This window comes from Pezoporus occidentalis, unplaced genomic scaffold (assembly GCF_034315485.1).
Source record: "Pezoporus occidentalis ecotype Australia unplaced genomic scaffold, CSIRO_AGI_Poc_V1 ctg29, whole genome shotgun sequence".
NCBI classification, from domain to species: Eukaryota; Metazoa; Chordata; class Aves; order Psittaciformes; family Psittacidae; genus Pezoporus; species Pezoporus occidentalis.
Window position 1 is genome coordinate 5,171,825 of NW_026914829.1, and position 23,356 is coordinate 5,195,180.

The 23,356-nt window shown below is 37.9% G+C and overlaps 1 protein-coding gene across 2 annotated transcripts in view; it reads left to right on the forward strand.

The window, feature by feature from the left end:
* Positions 1–23,356, forward strand: part of CSMD1 (CUB and Sushi multiple domains 1) — a 1,153,012-nt gene that overhangs the window by 986,622 nt on the left and 143,034 nt on the right. For both annotated transcript variants that reach the window (XM_062626215.1, XM_062626216.1), the window contains exons 37-40: positions 2,024–2,128; positions 9,948–10,066; positions 14,217–14,286; positions 16,306–16,422. In XM_062626215.1, the coding sequence (XP_062482199.1) occupies positions 2,024–2,128; positions 9,948–10,066; positions 14,217–14,286; positions 16,306–16,422 (411 nt within the window). The remainder of the gene's footprint in view (positions 1–2,023; positions 2,129–9,947; positions 10,067–14,216; positions 14,287–16,305; positions 16,423–23,356) is intronic.

The following is a 23,356-nucleotide window of genomic DNA, read 5'->3' on the forward strand; positions in this document are numbered from 1 at the left end:
TGATATGTTGAATGCCAAGAGGGATTTCCTCCAAGTGTGCACTTGTGGCATGTGATGGAAAAGTGAATCCGTTATTTTCCTGTGCCTGATACTGATAGGTGAAGCCTCTTGGTGTGCAAAATGTTTTTTTTCAAGATACAGTTTTCCAGACGATGGTAGGCAGTGTCAAGAGACATTCACACTAATCGGAAATGTATTAATTTTTTTTGCTATCAATATTACTGGTTCATCAAAGTAGTGCTTGTGGCTCATGGGGAAATGAAAATAACATTGCCTCTGAAAGACAACTATCAAAATAATTCCTCAGTCTTTTACAACAGTTGCTGTACCATTTACAGAGCATATATTAGGTATAGCAGAATTCTGATTAATTCAGTTGCCTTACCAAATGCTTGAATGAAACTTTTACAGTGATAGACATGTTTCCAACTTTACATAATAATGTTATACCTGCAATGTTTTAATAAAGTGAAAGGCTATTTTCACAGATGAACATCAACTCTTAATTCTCTCAGTTGGGAAAGTCACAGTTTTTACAAACTTTCTGTAGTCAGAATTAAAAAAAAAAAAAAAGCCATAACTAGAAAATTAGAATTTATTTTTCTCCTACAGAGCTACTATACTTCATTTTTCATTTGGAAATTGATTTAAGTCTCCTGTTTTTTCATAGCCATTCTGCTTTCCACAAGGAAGTGAATTTATTAAAAAATATGATGCTAAATAAAAAAAAAAACAGTTTCATTATATGCACATTAAGTTTACCACATGTCTGGTCTTCCATGCTTATCCTTAACAGCTGCAATCTCATATTTTCCTCTTCCGTTTACTACATCTGGTCTTCCATGCTTATCCTTAACAGCTGCAATCTCATATGTTCCTCTTCCTCAATCCAGTATAGGCATCTTCACTCCAAGAATATTTTTATCTTCTAAAGTCTGAATTCGTTATAAGACTATAAAGTTGTCAAGTGAATTTAGAAAGACTTTAGTCTCATAGCTTACTAATGGTAGTTCTTACATGAAGCCTGTCCACTAAGCCAAAACTGCAGAAAGACCTGTAAAACATGGATAACTATTTTCTATATCCCATGGTATGCATTGTGTGATATGAATACCCTGTATATCTGTGAATTTCCATCTTTGGAGTTTCTTTATCAGACAGTAAAATCTTCCTTAAGGCCAATTTGTCATCTTTTAGCTCCTTACCATGTATATCAAGATTTTGCTTAATACAGTTTTAGATTTAAAAGTATTTGCCATTTCCTAGTTTAGACTGTAGATTTAGTAGGATAATTCTTTTGAGCATTTCTTTTTATGTCCAAGTTTCAAGCTTACCTAGGCTGCTCAACAGTTACTATAGAAACAGCAAATGCCCCACAGGAAATGGAAATATTTCTTATGCAGTCACTGTTGAAGTTCATTAGCTACTTGATACTGTCTTTGAGGGTAATCATAGAAAATGATGCAATTTTTTGCCTCAGTAGAAGTTTCAGCTTTAGACTGTGGGATGTTTTGTCGTAGTTGTGTGGCAACAGAAAATGTAGTGTCCAACTTAGCAATTCTAGTGGCAAAGAGTGCATCCAGGGTTAGTGCTAAGCTTTTTGCGTAGCACTCGATTTTAATATAGTTTTTTATTATAGTGGAGCAGACACAGATGAAAACTCTGGACTGATCTATACTGCAGGTTTTTACACGTGGAAAAAAAGGTCAAATAAAGTTGAACTTGTTCCATAATCAATCCTTTACTTACCTGTTTATGCATCTTTTTGCTATCCAAGTCAATAAAGTTTCATCTGAACATGATGTTATCTTGTTTGATTGTACTTACCTAGCCTCTTAGTATCGTGACTGGTAATCAGAATTTTCTTGCAGCTTCAGTAGAAAACAAGGCAGAATGTTTGAGATTTCCATGCTCATAATGAGAAATGAGCCTGTCTGATTCAGTCCTGGTTACGTCTTTTCAGTATAAACTCTTGATAGATCAGTATGCTACAATTTATTCCATAACTTTTCTTTTTCTTCAGGTACAACTGTGCCAGCATTGTTAAATAGCACCTCCAATCAACTTTACCTGCATTTTCACTCTGACATTAGTGTGGCAGCAGCTGGTTTTCACCTGGAATACAAAAGTAAGACTGCTTCTCCTTGGAAACTTTCTCAGGTTTTTCCTGCATATGGAAAAGGAAACAGGGACTTTATTTTGTTCTTTTGGTTTTGTTTTGCTTGTTATTCCCTGACTACCAAAGTCTACTCAGCATGAACCTGATATAAGTGATATCCGTTAAACTGAAACTTTACATTAAATGACTTTCGAAATTGCTGAAAACCAACATTCCCAATTTAGCAGTATATTACAGATCAACCTGGCAATTCAGAACAACATTTTAAAAATGTGGGGTTTCAAAATGGAGAGGAAAGTGTTCAATTTATTTCAACTTAGTTCTGAAATTTAGGTAACAAAAAAAGTGAGAATTAGTTTCACTGCTTGGAAATAGATAAAACCAGAACAGATAGCACATTCTTTTCCTATTTATATGTGCATATATTTATTCCTTGCTGTTATTCCCTTGCCTTCAAATTATTTTACCTCAAAAAAATTAAACAAACAAAAAAAAACAAAAAAAAGCAAAAACCCCACCACCATTATAATCCTAGAGCTACAAGAAGGCACTACCTTTCTCTTGGTAAATCATTGGTGGTATGAGCAGAATAACCTCTGAAGTTTAATGGCAAATTCTGCTATATATCAACTTTTGATATGTTTTATCTGTTTTGATATGTTTTATGAGCAGCTTGGTGCTAAAATACAGTTGTTCGGTGTTATAAGCATCAATAGATCACATCACATAATCATTTTAATGCAAACAAGCATTTCTGTGTGCTTTAAATACTATAGAATAATAGTAAATTTAGCACATGTGCTTACAAAGAATTGCTTTTAACTGGAAGTAGTTATCAGTAAGAATATTCTAGTCTTTAAAAAAATGATGTGATGATGAGTTAGTCTGATGAATGCTTTGATGAAGGTCACAAAGTAAATCCTCCTATTTTTTAATATGAACATACTCTTATTTTCTCACAAAGGGCACTCAGTTTTATTGAAAGTTTAGATTGCTTTCATATTGCATGCATTCCAACATTAATGTCTAAAACTGTTATTGTTGTTATTCATCTTTTTAAGAATTACGAACAATTAAAGACATGGATGGTCCTAATAAACTCTATTTAGGATTGAGATTAAAAATTGTAAATAAGATATAAATATATGCAGAATTTTGGAAGACTCAGTTTTCATCTCATAATACATATTTAAATTAGACATAATTGACAGGATAGTCTTATGTTTTAATTTCCTTATTATTTCAAGCATATATATGTGGTAGTTTTTTTTAATACAGGCATTCTAACGGTGATGTAGAATGAATATATTACTTCTGCAGGAATCTTTTTAGAATCTACTATTTTGACAAAGTTCTCCATGTTTGGTTGGTTTTGTCTGGTTGGTTGTTGGTTTGTTTTTTTTTTTTTGTCTGAGGAGCGCTGTCCCCCAGTGAGTTAGCCCATTTTCCTTTCCCCTGAATCTGCAGTGAATATGTAATTCCATAAGAAGAAGTAAAGATTTGTTCTAGGAGGTAGCTTTACAATGAGCATTTTGAAGTTTTTATCTTTTACTGTGTGGGCTTTATTATCCCTGTGACTCCTGAAAGAGAAAAAAAAAAAAAAAAAATGTTCTGTTAACAAGTAAAAAGTGTTTGGGAGCATGCAATGTCACTTGGAGTTATGCTTTGCTTTGTCTCCTAATTGCCAGTCCCACAGCTGTGCTCTGTTAAAGCATCTGTTGACTTCAGTGGTGCCAGTATTTCAAGGCCAGGTTTTCTTAGGAGTGCAGCTCAGTACAGGTCAGGGTAGCAACACTGAACACTCAGAGCCTAGTTAACTATTCTGTTGATAATCTGGCAGGAAAGAATAATTTCCCTTGTTATGTGGCTCTATGGTCTCAGCAGGACTAGCAGTAGTACAGTACCTCTCTGTGTGTCGCTGAATACAGAAGCCGAGCAAATCCCCACAGCAAGAATTTACTGGTTTATATTAAGCAGTCACCTTTTTAGATCAAATAAGAAGCAGAGAAGGAAATACTTTTCTGTGTAAGAAGATTCAGATATTGCTAGTGTTCAATTATGAATTCTGAAGCCTGTGACCATTTGGTCACCTACTCTTCGAAGCAGCATTGGAAAAATAAATTCAGAAGTCAGTCTAATATTTGGAATAAAAAGTCCTTTTCTTGAGGGGTTGACTTACTAAAGCAAACACAAAAATGTCTGGTGAAAAAGCATTCAACATTAAATGCTACATTAGAACCTCAGATACTTTTGGTAAAAGCAAAGGAAAAGGAGGGCTAGATTCATAGTCTTCCTAAATAAAATGTTTTGCAGCTATAACATTCAGCTGCAGTAAGAGAGGCTTCAGTTCAACTCCTTCAACTTCTTGCAGAAATTTGAATGTCTAGGTAGTCGTAGTGGGGGTCTTCAATATCTGCTTTTAAGGCTGTTCTATTTAATAAGACAAACTTTGTAGCTGTAGCAGGATTTGTATCAGAATTCTGGACCCTGAAGTAAGAAAGGTCTTTTTCCCATTCATTACTTCTGCTGTTTATTGTAGCACTTTTATTTTATGTGGTCTCAACAGAAGAAAATTCAGTGATGTATGTTAAAAACAGTATTTCAAAGGTGACTGACAGATTTCCAGAAAGACATATATAATATCCATTCATTTAAACACGCTGGAGCACTTCCCATATGAAGACAGGCTGAGAAAATTGGGGCTGTTCAACCTGGAGAAGAGAAGGCTGTGTGGAGACCTCATAGCAGCCTTCTAATATCTGAAGTGGGCCTATAAGGATGCCGGAGAGGGACTCCTCATCAAGGACTGTAGTGACAGGACAAGGGGTAATGGGTTCAAACTTAAACAGATTCAGGTCAGAAATAAGGGAGGAATTCTTTACTGTAAGAATGTTGAGGCACTGAACAGACTGCCCAAGGAAGTTGTGAATGTTCTATCCATGCCAGTGTTCAAGGTCAGGTTGGACAGGAGCTTGAGCAACCTGGTCTAGTTGGAGGTATCCCTGCCCATGGTAGCGGGTTTGGAACTAGACAATCTTAAGGTCCTTTCCAACCCTAACTGTTCTATGATTATATGGTTTCCACATCAGAAAACAAGCTCAGAGGTCCCAGTCAATTAGAGAGGAAGAGAAAGCATAAAATTGCTGGGCAATACTGTAAGAATAAATGAGAACTAGTTTCAATATCAATTTGTTAAAAAACCCCAACAGTATTATGCCATTTAATATGAGCTGGAAAAACTGTCTCTTAGTTTTGTAGAAGAAAAGAAATAACAATATAATCATGAAAGCAAAACAAAATTGCATATTCATGTATTTTAAAAATCTCCAGCATAACACTGCAGCAGTGTTGGTGAAGGAGATTAAGCATTTAATGTTGTTTTAATTATGGATAGATAGAAAATTCATGGAGAAGAAAGACTCAAAAAAAAAAATATATAGCAAGTCCTTAGAGAACAAAAATTCATGGGCACACTTCTTATTTCATTTCCAACTAGGTCATTTTTTTCTTGTTTAAAATTATTTTGCTATAGAAAATTGTTGGGTCTTCTGTGACCCTGATTAAAATTTTATTATGTTTATATTTGAATCTTTCATTTATAGCTATGCTTATTTTAGTATTTGAGTAATGCTTTTATGAATCCAAATGTCCTTCTCTATAGTTCCTGCTCTTTTGTGGAAGGGCAATGGCTTTGTTTATGAAGCTGTTTTCTTGAGCAATCATTTGTTGTCAGTCAAAACTAACAATAAAAATTCACATTTGTTCTGATTTTTCATGAAATTTCAGGGAAATCCACAGTGATCATGGCTTAATTTTATTTTCCAGAATAATAAAGAAAGCTACTACATAATTTCCTCATGGTTTACAGCCTTACATTTTTATCTCCTGCTGCATGTATATAGTTCCCAGTTAGCATTAATTGAAATTATATGTATGTATCAAAGGACACTGGATCCTTTAATATGGTTTTAGGTATATGTGTTTTGGAAAGAGTAAAATGTATCTATCTTTGAAATTGAGAACGCTGTAATACTTTTCATAAGGTGAAAATCCTCTTTTAGCATTTAAATTATTTTTTTTTTCTTTCTTTTGGGGAACCAGGCTTAGGGCTTAGTCCTAGAACATTTTAAAATAAAAGTTCAGATTATTTCACTAAATGAGCTTTGGTTTAAATCTTCTGAGGATTAATAGAAAACATTACATGAACATTACACGAGCATGAACATTGCACAGGAAGTGCAGTGAAAGTTATTGTGTAGTCATTGCTCCTTGATTAACAAGAATGATAAATTCTTAGAACTAAAACCACTAAGCCCCTTCCTGTGCAAACACCCAGTAGGTAAGAGAGCTTTACTCCTGGAATAACGAAGAGATGGCCTTACACTTCTTTTAATTATTGTCTCATTTTCTGAAACTTCTCTATTGCATGTTTTCAAGTGCTAAGGGTTCTCAGGAGCTGAAATAAAAGGATTCACTGGTAAGGATACTAGAGAGCAAGGACTATATTTTGTAGTACTTCTCTATCATAAAGATCTTCAATAAATTCAAACATAAAAATCAGACCAGCAGTGAAGAAGGCCTATTCTTTTAGGTAGCATACTGGGTTTTGGTAGTTCCAGATTAAGAACTTTCATGCAATTCAAACTTTAATGTGGCTCTTTAGTGCAACAGTCTTATTTTTCCCTGTGTTAAAATGAATCATAAATATGTCATTCGTAATTTAGCAGGTCCTGATCCTATCAGTATTTCTATACAACTTAGTAGCTGCTGACATGAATCTGACCCCTTTTGCAGTAATTAATTGAGATAAATGCATCTTCTAGGCTGATGTCTGAAGCATGCAGTTTTGGAAGGGACAGCTTGTCTTTTGATATACACCACCATCAAAATGAGAGGAACAGTTTATTTGAGTTTGATGGTTTTGCTATTATAAAGAACAAGATGGTTCAGTTAGCCACATAGGGACAGGAGGGAAGAATTCAAAAAAGAAAGCCTGATGACTTTTGGTCAAGCTGTCAAGAAATTCTTGTGTTGTTCAGTTTGCAGCTTTCTGAAATGGACACTAATGGGCATTCACATTGTCAGATATGCCAGCAAGGATTTGCTTTCTGCCAGCAATGGCAGTGATATTTGGACAGAATTTGAGGTAATTGTAGGCATGTATATAATCATGTAAGTGAGGCATATTTGTCTTATGTCACAGCGGAGCCAAGGAAGTATTTAGCAGGCAGTAAGTGAAAGAAGGTCAGGGAGAGGGTTATCATTCTTGACATTGATGTGTTCTTTGTTGTACAGCATAGCAGAAGCTGAGCTCTGAAGAGCACGCAGTGAGCAATCCTTGTCCTTTTTTGATTGCTCGGACTTGACATTTAGTGTTTTCAATTTTTATTTTTTTTTTTCCTGTTAGGTAAGGAAATGCAAAAATAAGGCTTGGTTCATGAATGTGAATAAGGCTTAAGATGTATCTGAACACTGGATTCTCAAATTAGTGACAATCTAGATACTACAGTTTGAATTACTGACATAAGGTACTACCCTTCGCGTAATGCTGGAGCAAACAATCAGTTTGTGTGGATGCATGTCACAGCTATTTAGTACCTATATTCAGAATGTTTTTCCAGATACAGATACATTTATGGTATTGCAGAATACAGAGTAGTCGACCAAAAGAATGATACTAGAAAACTGCAAAACCCCCAAAACTACTGAAGTTAATGGTGATATCCTCATTCCTATTTGGAGCATTACATTTCCACATAAAGACCGCACATTAAGTGCCTAGTGGTCATGTGAATTCACCATAAAATAATCAAATAGTTGATAATATTGATAGAACATCAAAATTTGTAAATTCTGTGGTAGAAATTGCTGAAAGTGTTTAAAACACGTTTAGATATTTTCCTAAATTATACATTCTAAACCACAAAGGACCTACTTCAGGAAGATTCTACAGCTTGCTACTGTTAAATTATTTTTATGTTATAATTAGAAAATACTTAAATAACTCTTGTATCTATAGTTATGAAGACATGATATCTTGATAGCTGTCACTCAACATTAGAATGACTTGCCATTATTATTGCTCATTCCTGAAAAAAGTGAAATGTGGTAAGACTCAAGAGCACATGAGACAATGTACAGGATTATGGAAGCTATTTCCAGGAAAGAAAAAAAATGTCTTGGCAATAACAATTTTAGGTGAAAGTATAAAAGCTATTTAAAACTTCTGTGTGGTTGATTAGGAAAAATGTATTTCCTTCAACTAAGCCTTGACCTGCAAAAAAACTGATCGGGAGTGGATGAAGTGGGAAACACAAAATTCTTATGTGTGCATTTAAGATTTGTAAGGTGTTATATTTGAGTGATAAAAAAGTTTAGGGCATAAAGTTAAAACCCTGTCTGTATCAAAATGTGTAAACAGCATTATCTGAAATAAAATTTTACTTCTGTAGAAAGACTGTGGTCTCAGAATAATATCGGATATTGTTTCATGATGAGCCATCTGGAACAAGAGTCCAAAATGTCAGATATGAGAGTAAAGCCAAGTATCATGTCATTTCTGTACTAACCACTCTGTCAAGTTCCGCTTACTATCACCAAAGGGGTTAGGTTTCATAAGACAACAGTGAGAGTTGTAGCATTTAGTCAGTTGTTTTTTCATACAAGTGAACTGAAGGACACACAACATCACACTCAGGAAAGCATTATTTTTGTCTGATTTTTACAGAATTTTGGGCTAGTAAGTTCTAAAGACCTGTTCTCACACATTGTGAAAATAATTTCCATTATATATTCCATTCTATACATCATATTTTACTAAAATAAAGGAGTTACATATTTATGTTTCAGTAGTAACTTTAATTAATAGATGACTTCACAATTAAGATTAAACTTTTGAAATTTATTTTTTACTTTAAATAAAGATTTTAATATTATAAGAGGAATGAGATTCTGTTTTCAAACTGTAAACCAACAAATTCTGCTGTTGGCAAAGAAAATCTTAAAAGCACGGAATTATTTGTTCTAATCTGCAGTGTCTCAAATGTCTTGTTCATTTGGAGCATTTTATCTTAGATAGCAGAGTTGATGTTTAATTTTCAGTTGTACTAACTACCAAACTCTTTAGGTAAGCAGTCAAGAAAAAGTAGAAACGTTTTATGTACTCAATGAAAAGCAGAAGCTGATACTTGAGGTTGCCAAATTCAGAAAACCACATTTGAAATTGTTAATCCTGGAGAGTTGTAAAACTAATCTGTTAGCTGACACCTGGGTTAAAGATATTTAAGAGCAGACTGTCCTGTCATACCTATGCAATGATTTAGTTTTGGGTTAAGAATACTAAATTTAACATGCCTGAAATTCTTTATAGTCGATGGAGTTGTCTAAACTAAGTAATACCCTTAGCCTTTAGCTACTGTTCCAAAAGGCTGTACCACCTAACCTCAGTATTTCTGTTTGTCTGTTGTTGAAAAGAGACAATATACATAAAGTGTGTCATTGAATCTTTCTCTAGAATTACCATATTACCATACCGGCTGAAGACAATAAAACGGCATAGTACGTAATAGCAACATGACATAGTAATTGGTACAGTCACCGTATATAATCTTTGTACTTCAGTCATGCCATTTGTATTCTGCAGGGCAGTTCTGAAACATTCTGTTTTAAACAAAATTTCAGTTTTATTCTGGAATACATTTTTAATTAATGTTCTGTTTTTAAAAAAAATAAAAATAAAAAATGCTGTGGATAGATTTTTTTTACAGCAGGAAATAACAATGAAGAGCTGTTGTCAACTTACCTATTTTCTTGTGTTTACTTTCCTCAGCTGTAGGCCTTGCTGCCTGTCCTGAACCAGTAATTCCTAGCAATGGGATCAAATCAGGAGATAGATACATGGTGAATGATGTTTTGTCATTTCAGTGTGAGCCAGGATATACATTACAGGTATTTCTTTCTTTCTTTCCTTTGATTAATATACTGTGGAATACTTGCAACAAAATAACAATAGAGCCACCCAAATCCTATTTTAATGAAGAGGCTGTAGTGTGTCCATAGAAATGATTTAAGTAGATCCTATGTGAGTAGTCCCATATTATAAAGCTATGAATATATAGCATATTTGGCCCTCAGTAAACCTGTGCCTGCATATGTTGTCTTAGGCTATCAAGCAGTAAAAAAACATCAAAATGGACAATGAAATATCATGGTTAAAATGTTTTCTCTAGAAAATGATTGTAACACTATGCTTATTGAAACTGTACTGTGATTTCCCCATTTTTGGAATTGGTTCCTCTAGGTGAAATTTTAACCTCAGTTATGTCTTTGAATTTTGTATTCTGCTCAGAAATTGTAGAATTATTTTCAGAAACAGTTTTTATTCATGATAAATATACTCTTCAAAATCTTTCAAGGAAAGAAATAATCCAAATTAGTTCACAGACTGGGGATGCTCACTGTTCAAGCACTGATTTAGTTTCCAATGGTAGACATGTTATCAAGCTGGTGTTTGTCACAGCACTAGGTATATCTAAGATCTGAAAACTTTTTTTCTTCCCTTATTTATTCCTCTACTGTATTTCTATATATTCCATCACCAGTGCGATATATTGAAAACACTGGAGTTCAGAATTTTTTGGGTGGTAATAGGTCCCACACAAGACAATGTAAAAATGTACCACTGTACCAGAGAAAGCAAAGCATCACAACTTTTGCTCCAGAGAAGGATAAAGTAGTCTGTCCTTATCTGATGTTTGCCAGTTCAGTGCACCATCATATGTAAGCTTATTCTTTGATCTCAGTATTCCTTACCATTCTCCTAAAATTCAGACACGATTCAGACTGAACATCTTATCTCTAGGCTGGCTGTGGCAACAGCTGCACTTGAAAAATCTCTCTAGGTAAACAGCAATATGCTTACCATTTCAGTCATATAGTACAGCTACTGGGTCAAGTCTTTTACCTAATCTATGGTCTTTAATAACATGAAAGTTAACAGCCTCTGTCAGAAGCATCCCAGATCCATAGCAAAAAAAGATTCCGTTGTACAACTACCCTAATTGGAAAAAGATTCAATACTCATGTACAATAAAGCCTACTCTACCCATCCTCAGCACTTGCTGGTCATTTAATGGTTCAAGGATTGCTTACGAGCCAGCTGATGGTTCACAGATAAACTACTTAAATTTTTCTGATTCCAGCAAAGGAAAATCTAATGTTATTCTGAAAATACCTACTGGTTTAAAACCTCTTTATTTAGGACTTTATTAACTTTATTTCTGCTATTCCATTTCTCCTGCTAAACAATTTCTTTCTATTTCAAAGTAGGATTAAATGAAGTATACGATGAAATGCCATATTCTACAGATACCTGTATGTTTCCATCGCCAAGGCAGAGTTAGGTGAAATTTGATCTTAAGTGGTATTAATTTGTTAGAATGGAGTGCTGGCATGCTTTTGGCCTAGGTGAAGCATCACAGTTCAATAATAATCACAAGCCAGAGAGTATTCCTGATAGGCACTTTGTTTTGGACTGAATTCAGAAGAAAAAAGCTTTGACTTAATATTCTGGATCTATTTTTACTTAGAAAAAAAATCAGAAATGTGAGTTCATAAATACAGTATTAGTGTAAAACAATTGTGTGTTTGTGAGGAAGATATCTGCCTATAAACTATGTTAATTCTTAACTTCTATGTATATCACTGTTGCAAACCACATGCCATCTTTTATTTATATGGAGGTCTTGTCTTTTGTCCTTGAATATGACTAACTGCACTTTTCTTTTTATACTTAAAGGGATTCTATAATGAAATAATTTCTTAGAATTTCATAGCATAGTTTCTTAACTGTATTTCTTACCTCTGTTTCCACGCATATGCAAATTTGATATTAACCATGTAATTTGACATAAAACCCCCTAGTTTCATGATCTTGTCTAAAGTGTAAAACAAAAAACCTTAAATATCCAAATTCAATAGTTCAAATATTTTCAAAATATTAATGAGGATTTCTATGCTGTATGAACTCTGCTGTAAGGAAGTGCATACACATGTATGTATAGTGTACTGCTCAGACAAGTAAAATGGCTCCAAATTAAAAAGGAAATAATGAAAATGAGGTTCTGTGAGCGCAGTATGTTTGCTTTTCAGCAAATACAGATCAGCATAACTTTTTCAGTCTAGCTGTGAATTTACCCTTAGTCTTTAGAGAACATATTCACAGCTAGCAATAACAATCAGGTGGGAATTAGTTTATAATTGAGACTTACCAGAAAAGTCATAGAGCTCAAACTACTACCTGGAGATGCGTAAGAAAGATAATTGCTAGCTGTAGGATTAAGTGTCTCCCCTCAGGAGGGGACTTTAAAAGACTGAAATCAGAGTGTACTCTTGTTGGGATGAGGCTTGAAGCCAGAGGAATAATTTCATTTTATTTTTCAAAAGATTTTTATAGTCCATTTTACTTTTTTCCCTAACTGTGGTAGTTAAATTATGGCTTCCCCCCGACTCACATCAGAACATGCAATCATAGAAGACTAGGAAAAGAGAATAAAATAAATCAAGGAATATTGCTTTAAGTAAATTATTCAAAATCTCATCTGTTTTGCAAGTAACAAAGATGATACAGTAAGTGCCTGCACATTTTTCCATTAAAAGAAAAAGGCTTCATTTTAAACGAAATCTTCTATTGAGTTGTTATAAATTTGTAGTATTTTAATAAGAAGAAAGACTAATTTATTTTTTCTTAATTTTAATGGAAGCTGATTATTTTTTTTTCCCTTCCAAGCCATTTTTGAGAATGTTTCAGTTTGTCTTTCAGAAGCCGATTGTCTAAATATGCTTAACTACATTATTAGTTTAAGTGACTTATACCATACAACTCAATACAACCCCCTGTGAACTTTATTCAAGGTAGCATGTGTAGTTCCTTGTTTGTAAACGTAACAAATGATGTGGAAGTCATTTAATTAAATGGTTTTTCCTTTACTGCAGTTTACTTCTTTTTTTTTTTTTAATGAAAATTTGATTTCTATGGACAAGTAATATTTAAATAATTCTTCATATTATATTAATTAAATGTACTACAGTACTAAATATTAGATTCTTAATACACTTGATAAAAACAAAGAAGAGATGGTAAATAACATACCCAGGTTTGTATATCCGAATTACTGAAAGAGAAACTAAACCTTGCCCTCAGTGCCATGCCTCAATCTTTGTATTGGGTTCTTTCACTCCTGACACTTTATTCAGTTTTACCATTCCAACAGCAGAATGCATAACCTGAGCTCCTCTGAGGACAGAATTGATTAAAAAAAACTTGTTTGTGCTGATGTCATCAGTTTTAACTGTATCAGTGCAAGGAAAGCTGGGAGCATTTTGCAGTTGGTCCTGGGCAGCCACCCTAAAGGATGTGGGAATAGACTTTGCAGGTTACAGACGTCATTTTTCTTGTTCTTGTGATGTTACTTAAAGGTAGGCAGAGTAAATTAAACATGACAGCTTAATAAAGAAGTATGTGTACTTTTATAGCTGTCTGCCTAGATGCTGCATGTATGCAGTGAGTCATGTTGTGAGGCCATGTGAGAGTTCAAGACCTGCTGGTAACCGTGGATGACTGTCTTGATATGGTCCACATCCATACCATCTGTAGCAAGCAGATGTGGAAAAAAATTTCTCTCTTTGTGTGTACTGCTCACTCAGCGTAATAACTGATTCACTCCAGATTGCAGCCTGAAAATGAACTAGGGTGAGAACCCTGGAATTGAAATAGAGAGCATGTAGTCCATATGAATGACCATATTATGAAAGCAGGTAGTCAGATGCTTCTGTCTTGTAACCAGCCTTAAAATTTAGTCAAAAACATCGAGAAGTTGTCAAGTTATCAGAGGAAGAGTGGTTTAAAAAATTTATCCAGTAGAAAAAAAAAAGTATTTGAAAATAGAGTTTAAAAAATTCAAAAAAGTAATTATATTGCACTTGGTTGATAAAACAAAAAACTCAGATAAGATGATCCAGGAGGTCCTCTGTAGCTCTGCCTTCATGAAAAGTCCCATAATGGGTTTCTGTAATCTAATATTTTGCCCTATCCGAACAGGGTCGTTCTCATATTTCTTGTATGCCAGGAACAGTTCGACGCTGGAACTATCCATCTCCTCTCTGCATTGGTATGGATACTTGCTATTTTCAGTGTGTTCTGACCATCACTCAGGAAAAACTCCTGGCTTTGTCATGCCTATTGTTCTTTCACTTAATTCTGTTTAATTCAAAACTTGAGTTTCCATTTCCATCTGTGAAATACAGATTATTTTTTTTCTTTATATATAGTGTATATGCTATTTAAAAAAATACTATCAGTGGGGAAAGGAGGAAACCCGGATGTTTACCACTGTTTAGCTTGTCTTGAATACTCTGCTTTGATTCAGGCTGAATCTTTTTCAGAAGGGAGAGGAAGTTAACACATCCCTTTTGTAGCATGTTCAGCTTAGAGAAACTTCTCAAGAACAAGCCAGGTCATGCAGGGAGCCTAGGAAACTTCTCAAAGAAGCAGGCAGTCTGTCTGTAGTAGAGGCAAGCTCTGAAGCCAAACCTTCAGGAGTTATGGAATGAAAGAGCTGAAGGGAACCAGAAAAGGCTGTCTCTTTTCATCTGAGAAAGCTGTTAAACAATGCAAAGTGAAAAGCAAAGCTATAAAATATTTCCTTTTTAAGCATATCAAGAACTTACTCAGCAGGTGTGAGTTTTCCCTATGTAGAAAATAAACTTGCTCTGTTGCATTGTTTCTCGGTTAAACAAAGTTTAAGAGAGTTAAAATTCTGGTGTCTTTTGCATGCACATTTCAAGAAAAAGTAGGAATGGAGGGGAAAGAAGCATAGATCCATAGTAAGATTTTATCACTTCAGCTTTGAAATACATTCTTCAGCGAATGCTTTTAACTTCAGTATTCAGTCAGCAAAAGCTGTGCCTTTTAGCTTTATATCTAAGAGGAGTTTAAAAGACTGGGATGATACTAAGCAATTTAATGTGAAATGGTTTTAAAGATTCCTTGTGAAATTGGGCCTGTATATTACATTGTTTTGTCAACTTCTACAGAAGCAGTCACTTCTGATTAATGTGAAAGCAGTGCAGTTCCTTCAAATCAGTTTTAGAAATGGAAAATTTATTCAGGAAGGTGTATTTTGGGATTTGGCTGGCATGAGACTTGGGCTAATTTTATGCGTTACCTTGTATATTAAGTATAGTTCCTGTCCAAAAACTATGCTTTGGGGCTTTTCGTGTTTTTTCGTTATGTTTTGTTTTGTTTAGTTGTTTTGTTTTGTTTGTTGCTTTGGTTTTTGTTTTGTTTTATTTGGGGTGGGGGATTGTTTTGTTTAGTTTGTGGGGGTTTTTTTGTTTGACTGGGGCTTTTTTCCTCTTTAGCTCATGAAATGTTGCTATCCTGGAAGCTAAAATACCCGTAAGAAAAGAAACAAGCCCTTAAAATATGATTCCTCTCTTCCCTCCTCCAACCTTTGAAATGTTGATTTTTCTAGAAGTGCAAACCAAAGTCTGTTGTTTTCACTAAGTAATGTATTTATGATTGGAGGGAGGTAGAGGTATTTGAGAAGTTCAAGACTGATGTCAGCTTTTTAACACAGTTCTTCCTTTCTTGATTCAATTTCTTGTGTGGTCTGACCAGAAGGCTATTTTAATTTTTTCGGTACAATTATCATAATGCACAGTATCAAAGTATCTCAGGTCATGCATCCCTGTAATACTTGGCATGAAAACTCGTGGGCTTTAATGTAATGATTCCTCAAATAATAAATATAAATTACAAGTTATTAATTTGATTTCTTGATGTTGCTCTTAATTCATATTATTGTCCTAGTGAAAGTGTAAACTCAGCCACTTCTTTACAAGTTGCTTCACTTATTTATAATTTAGCTTTATCGCATCCTAAATGACGCAAATGCCTTTTCAATCTCCAAACACATGAACTGGCTGAAGAAAAGCATGCAGATATGCAGATAGTAAGCAAATTTTTTTATTTTTTTTTTTTTTTCTTCGTGAGGAATGTCTTGACTGTGGTAAATTCACTGTTTAGGGGGCATGGGGGTAAAATGGAAAATCCATTTTTCAATTCATTGTATATTAAGAAATAATATTATTGAAAGATACAGTGACTTTCTTTTTATTTTTAATAGCTAAATGTGGTGGAACACTTACAAGCATGGGTGGTGTGATCCTGAGCCCAGGTTTTCCTGGAAATTACCCCAGTAACTTAGATTGTACATGGAAAATTTTATTGCCTATTGGATATGGTAAGTAATCTTTCCTTTAAGGAACAGTTATTTATAATCACCAGATTTAACTATGTATAAGAATATTTTAAATTCCAGTATGAAATAGATTTTATCCAGTGAATTCATTTAAAAATGGTTGCCAGTTTAAGAATACATCTTTGTAAAAGCAGCTTTTTGTTTGTAAAACTCAGCCAGTTTCAGAAACTTATTTCAGAGCAAATGAAATCTGCTGCTTGAAGATGTCAGATGAAGATAATGTAACTTCTAAATTAGTGACTGGTCTTCTGTTTAATGTCCTTTCATTGTTCCCCAAGTGACTTTTAAATAGTATTTCTTACATTCTATGAAAATGGACAAAACCTTATTTCTAGCTCTATGAATTTGGTTAAAAACATTCTAAAAGTGTATTTCAAGTCCCAGGTAACATTTTCCAACTTAGAAACTTTCTAGGTTTGCATTAAAAATATTGTCATACAGAAAATACCTTTACAAATAAATAGGAATTAGGTTGATAAGGTAGTCATGGATGACAAAGGATCTATTAGTGCAAGTATAAAACACAGCCTTCTATCATTACTGGAAATAAGAAAGGAATAAGTTTTCTTGCTGTGAAACAGTATGCCCTGTACCATGAATTCAATGCTAATAGCCAAATAAGAAAAACAATTTTAAAACGTCATTATGAAATTCACTGTACCCATCTCTGTAAATGAATTTCTTTTCCATGCTTTCCATTTGCATTCATGTCGTGGTTTAACCCCAGCCGGCAATGAGAACACTCGCTCACTCCCCACCCCCCCGCTTCCTACCCTCTCTCCTGGAGGGATGGGAAGGAGAATCAGGTTGAGATAAGAACAGTCCAGTAACTAAGGTATAACACAAACCACTACTGCTACCACCAATAATAATAATGATGAGGGAATCAACAAGGGAAGAGAATACGACCGCTCACCACCTGCCGACAGATACCCAGCCCAACCCAGCAGTGATCTAGCCCTTCTGGGTAACTGCACCCACTTTATATAGTGGGCATGGTGTCCTGTGGCATGGAATACCTCTTTGGCTAGTTTTGGTCAGGTGTCCTGTTTCTGCTTCCTCCCGGCTTCCCCTCCTCCCTGGCAGAGCATGAGACTCAAAAAGTCCTTGGTCAACTAAAAACATTGGTGTTATCAGCGTTGTTCCCAGACTGAAAATCAAAACCACAGCACTGCACCAGCTACTAAGACTGAGAAAAATTACTGCTACCGATGAACCTAGGATAGTCTTCTAATTGAAATTAATGTCTTTGAAAAACCTTTAGGAAAAATACATGTTTATGTTTGTGTTTAAAATGTGGTTATTTTAGACATTTACATTTTTCTAAGAAACTGATAAATCTAGTTTTTACTTTCAAAATGCAATTTTTTTCTATGCTGAATATTTACAACTAGTTGTATAAATTCCTTCTCAGTAATTAAATATGGTTGATTCAATTTTAAAGATACTCTGCGCTCAGCAGAGACTATTTCAGAACAGTAGACTAATATTGCCTAAATACCTGAACACCTATTTGGGGTCTATGTAAATATGTCATTTACAATGATCTGCTTGTCACTTTAGTAACTTAAGTATTATATCAAATGGCTGCTTAATTCTTTAGAATTTCTATGCTGTTTATATCCAGCATACTCACTAAATGCTGATACTGGTGAGGATCACTAAATGCTGATACTGAAGTGTCGTGGTTTAAACCCAGTCAGGTAACTTGTTCACTCACTCCCAGTGAGTGGTGCCGAGCTGACAACAATCGAGGTCCGTCCCCGCCCCCCCCCCCACCGGGGTTCTCCCCTTCCCCACTCCCGGAGGAACGGGGAGGAGGATCGAAAAAGTGCAACTCCCACGGGTTGAGACAAGAACAGTCCAGCAACCAATGTACAACACAAATCACCACCGCTACTATCAACTACAACAATGATAAGGGAAAATAACAAGGGAAGAGAATACGATACCACTGGCCAAGAAAACGAGTTCCACCCGGAAGCCCGTGTCCTTCCGGGTAACTCCCAGTCACCCCCCACCCCGGCCATGACGTGCTGTGGTATGGAATACCTCCCTGGCTAGCCCGGGTCAGGCGCCCCATCTCTGCTTCCTCACAGCTTCCCCTCCTCCCTGGCAGAGCATGAGCCTCACAAAGTCCTTGGTCAGGGTAAACATCACTTAGCAACAACTGAAAACATCGACTTCACCAACACTGTTCTCAGGCTGGAAGTCAAAACACAGCACTGTACCAGCTACCACAAAGGAAAAAAAACATGACTGCTACTGCTGAACCCAGGACATTATCCACCCCTTATTCCATACCATTCACGTCGTGCTCAGATCCCACATTTTCAATACACCATCGCTCTCCCATATATATACATCCATATACATACAGACCAAGATGAAAAGATCATTTTCTTAGTGCATGGACCAATCCCTATAATGCTGCCGAGTCCATTCGGTCCATGATGTTCAAAGTTCATTCTCTGTTGGGATGATGGCTGGAGGGAAGTCCAGGGCCAGTCGCTGGTGACCTGGAGACATCTAGTTGATGGGCTATAAAAGCATTACACAGCAGGCAACAGCATACAATTGAGTTCACTGGCTGTTTCCCCCTAAAATCAAATCCCCTTGAGGTATACATCGGACTTCCCCATCTTCCCGCATTACCCACCAAGTATATCCAGGTCCCTGAGCAAAAGCAATCCCACGAGTGGGTTTGCCTTTACCTGAATCAGGAATAACCCAGACTGTCTTCCCCAGCAAATTCTTCATATGCACCACGGGAACTTTGTCCCCCTCTACAATATGTAAAAGTTCTGACTGGGTTGGGCCAGCCCTGTTGAGAGATCCTCTGGTGTTGACCAACCAGGTGGCCTTTGGTAAGTGTGTATCCCAATGCTTGAAAGTTCCCCCACCCATTGCTCTCAGTGTAGTTTTTAACAGCCCATTGTACCGTTCAATTTTCCCAGAGGCTGGTGCATAGTAGGGGATGTGATATACCCACTCAATGCCATGCTCTTTGGCCCAAATATCTATAAGGTTATTCCGGAAATGAGTCCCATTGTCTGACTCAGTTCTCTCTGGGGTGCCGTGTCGCCACAAAATCTGTTTCTCAAGGCCCAGGATAGTGTTCCGGGCAGTGGCATGGGGCACAGCATGTGTTTCCAGCCACCTGGTGGTTGCTTCCACCATGGTAAGCACATGGCGCTTGCCTTGGCGGGTTGGTGGCAGTGTGATATAGTCAATCTGCCAGGCCTCCCCATATTTATACTTCAACCATTGTCCTCCATACCAAAGAGGCTTTAACGGCTTAGCTTGTTTAATTGCAGCACATGTTTCACACTCATGAATAACCTGGGCAATAGTGTCCATTGTTAAGTCCACCCCTCGGTCACGGGCCCATCTATATGTTGCATCTCTGCCCTGATGGCCTGAAGTGTCATGGGCCCACCGGGCCAAAAATTATTCACCTTTATGTTGCCAATCTAAGTCCATCTGAGCCACTTCAATCTTAGCCGCTTTATCCACTTGTTGGTTGTTCTGGTGTTCCTCAGTGGCCCGACTCTTGGGTACATGGGCATCTACCTGATGTACCTTCACCACCAGGTTCTGCACCCGGGCAGCAATATCTTTCCACAGTGCAGCAGCCCAGATGGGTTTACCTCTGCGTTGCCAGTTGCTCTGCTTCCATTGCTTCAACCACCCCCACAGGGCATTGCCACCATCCATGAGTCAGTATAGACATAAAGTACTGGCCACTTTTCTCGTTCAGCAATGTCCAGGGCCAGCTGGATGGCTTTCACCTCGGCAAACTGACTCGATTCACCCTCTCCGTCAGCAGTTTCTGCAACTTGTCGTCCAGGACCCCATACAGCTGCCTTCCATCTCCGATGCTTTCCCACAATACGGCAGGACCCATCAGTAAACAAGGCATACTGCTTTTCACTTTCTGACAGTTTATTATATGGTGGGGCCTCTTCAGTGCGCGCCACCTCCTCCTTTGGTGACATTCCAAAATCTTTGCCCTCTGGCCAGTCCATGATGACTTCTAGAATGCCTGGATGACTGAGATTTCCTATTCGAGTTCGTTGTGTAATTAGTGCAGCCCATTTACTCCATGTAGCATCAGTTGCATGATGTGTAGAGGAGACCCTGCCTTTGAACATCCAGCCCAGCACGGGCAACCGGGGTGCCAGGAGGAGCTGTGCTTCAGTGCCAATCGCTTCCGAAGCAGCTTGAACCCCTTCATAGGCTGCCAGTATCTCTTTCTCAGTTGGGCTATAGCTGGCCTCAGTTGGGGTATAGCTGGGGTATATCCCCAACTCCAAAAGCCGAGGGGTCGACCTCGAGTCTCCCCTGGAGCTTTCTGCCAGAGGCTTCAGGTAGGACCGTTCTCCCCAGCTGCAGTGTACAGTACATTTTTTACATCTGGCCTGGTCCGGACAGGTCCAAGGGCTACTGCATGAACTATCTCGCCTTTAATTTGCTCAAAGGCTTGTTGCTGCTCAGGGCCCCATTTAAAATCATTCTTCTTCCGGGTCACATGATAGAGAGGGCTTACAATCGAACTGTAATTTGGGATGTGCATTCTCCAGAACCCCACAGCACCCAAGAAAGCTTGCGTTTCTTTCTTACTAGTTGGTGGAGACATTGCTGTTATCTTGTTGATCACATCTGTGGGGATCTGTCTACGTCCATCTTGCCATTTTATTCCCAAAAATTGAACCTCCTGTGCAGGTCCCTTGACCTTACTCCGTTTTATGGCAAAACTGGCTTTCAGCAGGATTTGGATTATTTTCCTCCCTTTCTCAAGGACTTCTTCCGCTGTATCGCCCCACACAATAATGTCATCAATGTATTGCAGGTGTTCTGGAGCTTGCCCCTCTTCCAGTGCAGTCTGAATCAGTCCATGGCAGATGGTAGGGCTGTGTTTCCACCCCGGGGAAGTCTGTTCCAGGTGAAATGGACACCCCTCCAAGTAAACCAAACTGTGGCCTGCACTCTGCTGCCAAAGGAATTGAGAAAAATGCATTGGCAATATCAATTGTGGCATACCACTTGGCTGCCTTTGACTCTAGTTCATACTAAAGTTCTAGCATGTCCGGTACGGCAGCACTCAATGGTGGTGTGACTTCATTCAGGCCACGATAGTCTACTGTTAGTCTCCATTCTCCATTAGACTTTCGCACTGGCCATATGGGGCTATTAAAGGGCGAGCGGGTCCTGCTGATCACCCCCTGACTCTCCAGTCTACGGATCAGCTGATGGATGGGAATCAGGGAGTGTCGGTTGGTGCAATATTGCCGCCGGTGCACTGTTGTGGTTGCAATTGGCACTTGTTGTTCTTCAACTTTCAGCAACCCCACAGCAGAGGGATCTTCTGAGAGACCAGGCAAGGTGGACAGCTGCTCAATTTCCTCAGTCTCCAAAGCAGCAATACCAAAAGCCCACCGGTACCCTTTTGGGTCTTTGAAGTACCTTCTCTTGAGGTAGTCTATGCCGAGGATGCATGGAGCCTCTGGACCAGTCACAATAGGGTGCTTTTGCCATTCCCTCCCAGTCAGGCTAATTTCAGTCTCCAGCACAGTCAACTCTCGGGATCCTCCTGTTACTCCAGAAATATAGATGGGTTCCACCCCTTGACAGCTTGATGGCATCAGGGTACACTGTGCACCGGTATCTACTAGAGCCTTATACTTCTGTGGGACTGATGTGCCAGGCCATCTGATCCACACAGTCCAGTAAATCCGATTGTCCCCTACCTCCACCTGGCTGGAGTCAGGGCCCCTCTAATGGTCGTCACAGCGTTGGACACTTAAGTTGTGGTGAAAGGGATTATTCTTCTTTATCACAGGAGCTGGAGTAAAATCAGCTCTTCCATTCCATCTGGGAAACTGCTCACCAGAGACTGAAGCCGTAGCTCTCATGGGACGATCAGTCTTGGCCCTTGCTCCCCTCTTCAGTTCACTCACCCGTTCCTCCAAAGCTGAAGTAGGTTTTCCATCCCACTTTGTCATGTCTTCTCCGTGATCCAGCAGGTAAAACCATAGGGTACCCCGTGGCGTATACCTCCTGTATCTCCTCTCTTGAACAATAGGACGCCTTTTGTTAATAGCTGAGACGTGTGTTGGTACACGTGAGGAGCTGGATAAATCAGATAGATCGTCCCTCAATTGTTCGAGGTCCTGGGACAGTTTTTTCACAGCTGAGATGATGGAAGGGGTGAGATTGTCTTCGAACTCTCGGAGTTTATGAACCATTTCATCCACTGTTAGTGGTACTATGTCATTCCAGGTTACTGTTGCCAATGAATGGGCATATGATGACGGTGCATTCCGTGTAAGTTTTCGCCACATGGGTCGTGTACATTCAACTTCATCTGGATCTATAGGTGTATCCCCGTTATTCGGCTTGATGTGATAGAGCATCTCTACGATGGCTGATTCCCTCAGAGACTGGATGCCTTTGTCTATAGTAGGCCACTTGGCCGAACGACTCGTAACATCGTCCTTGTACGGAAACCTTTCTTTCACAGCTGCCAAGAGCCGCCTCCAAAGGCTGAGGGACTTTTTCTCTCTTGCAATTGCTTTGTCAATTCCCCCTTCTCTAGCAAGTGATCCCAGCTGCTTGGCTTCTGTACCTTCTAGCTCGTGACCATCAGCCCCATTGTCCCAGCATCGGAGTAACCAGGTGATGATGTGCTCCCCTGGTTGACGGGTAAAATCTTTTCGCATATTCCGCAGCTCGGTTGAGGTCCGAGGTCGAGAAGTTACCTCTTCTTCTTCTTCTTCGTCATGTGATGATGACTCCTGATCAGATTCTGGACCGGGTGGTGAATTCATTGGTTCTTCATCTCGCTTCACCCTTTTTGCCTCCTTTTTGCTTGTTCTCTTGCATACAGGGGCAACCGATATTGGTACGAAGTGGT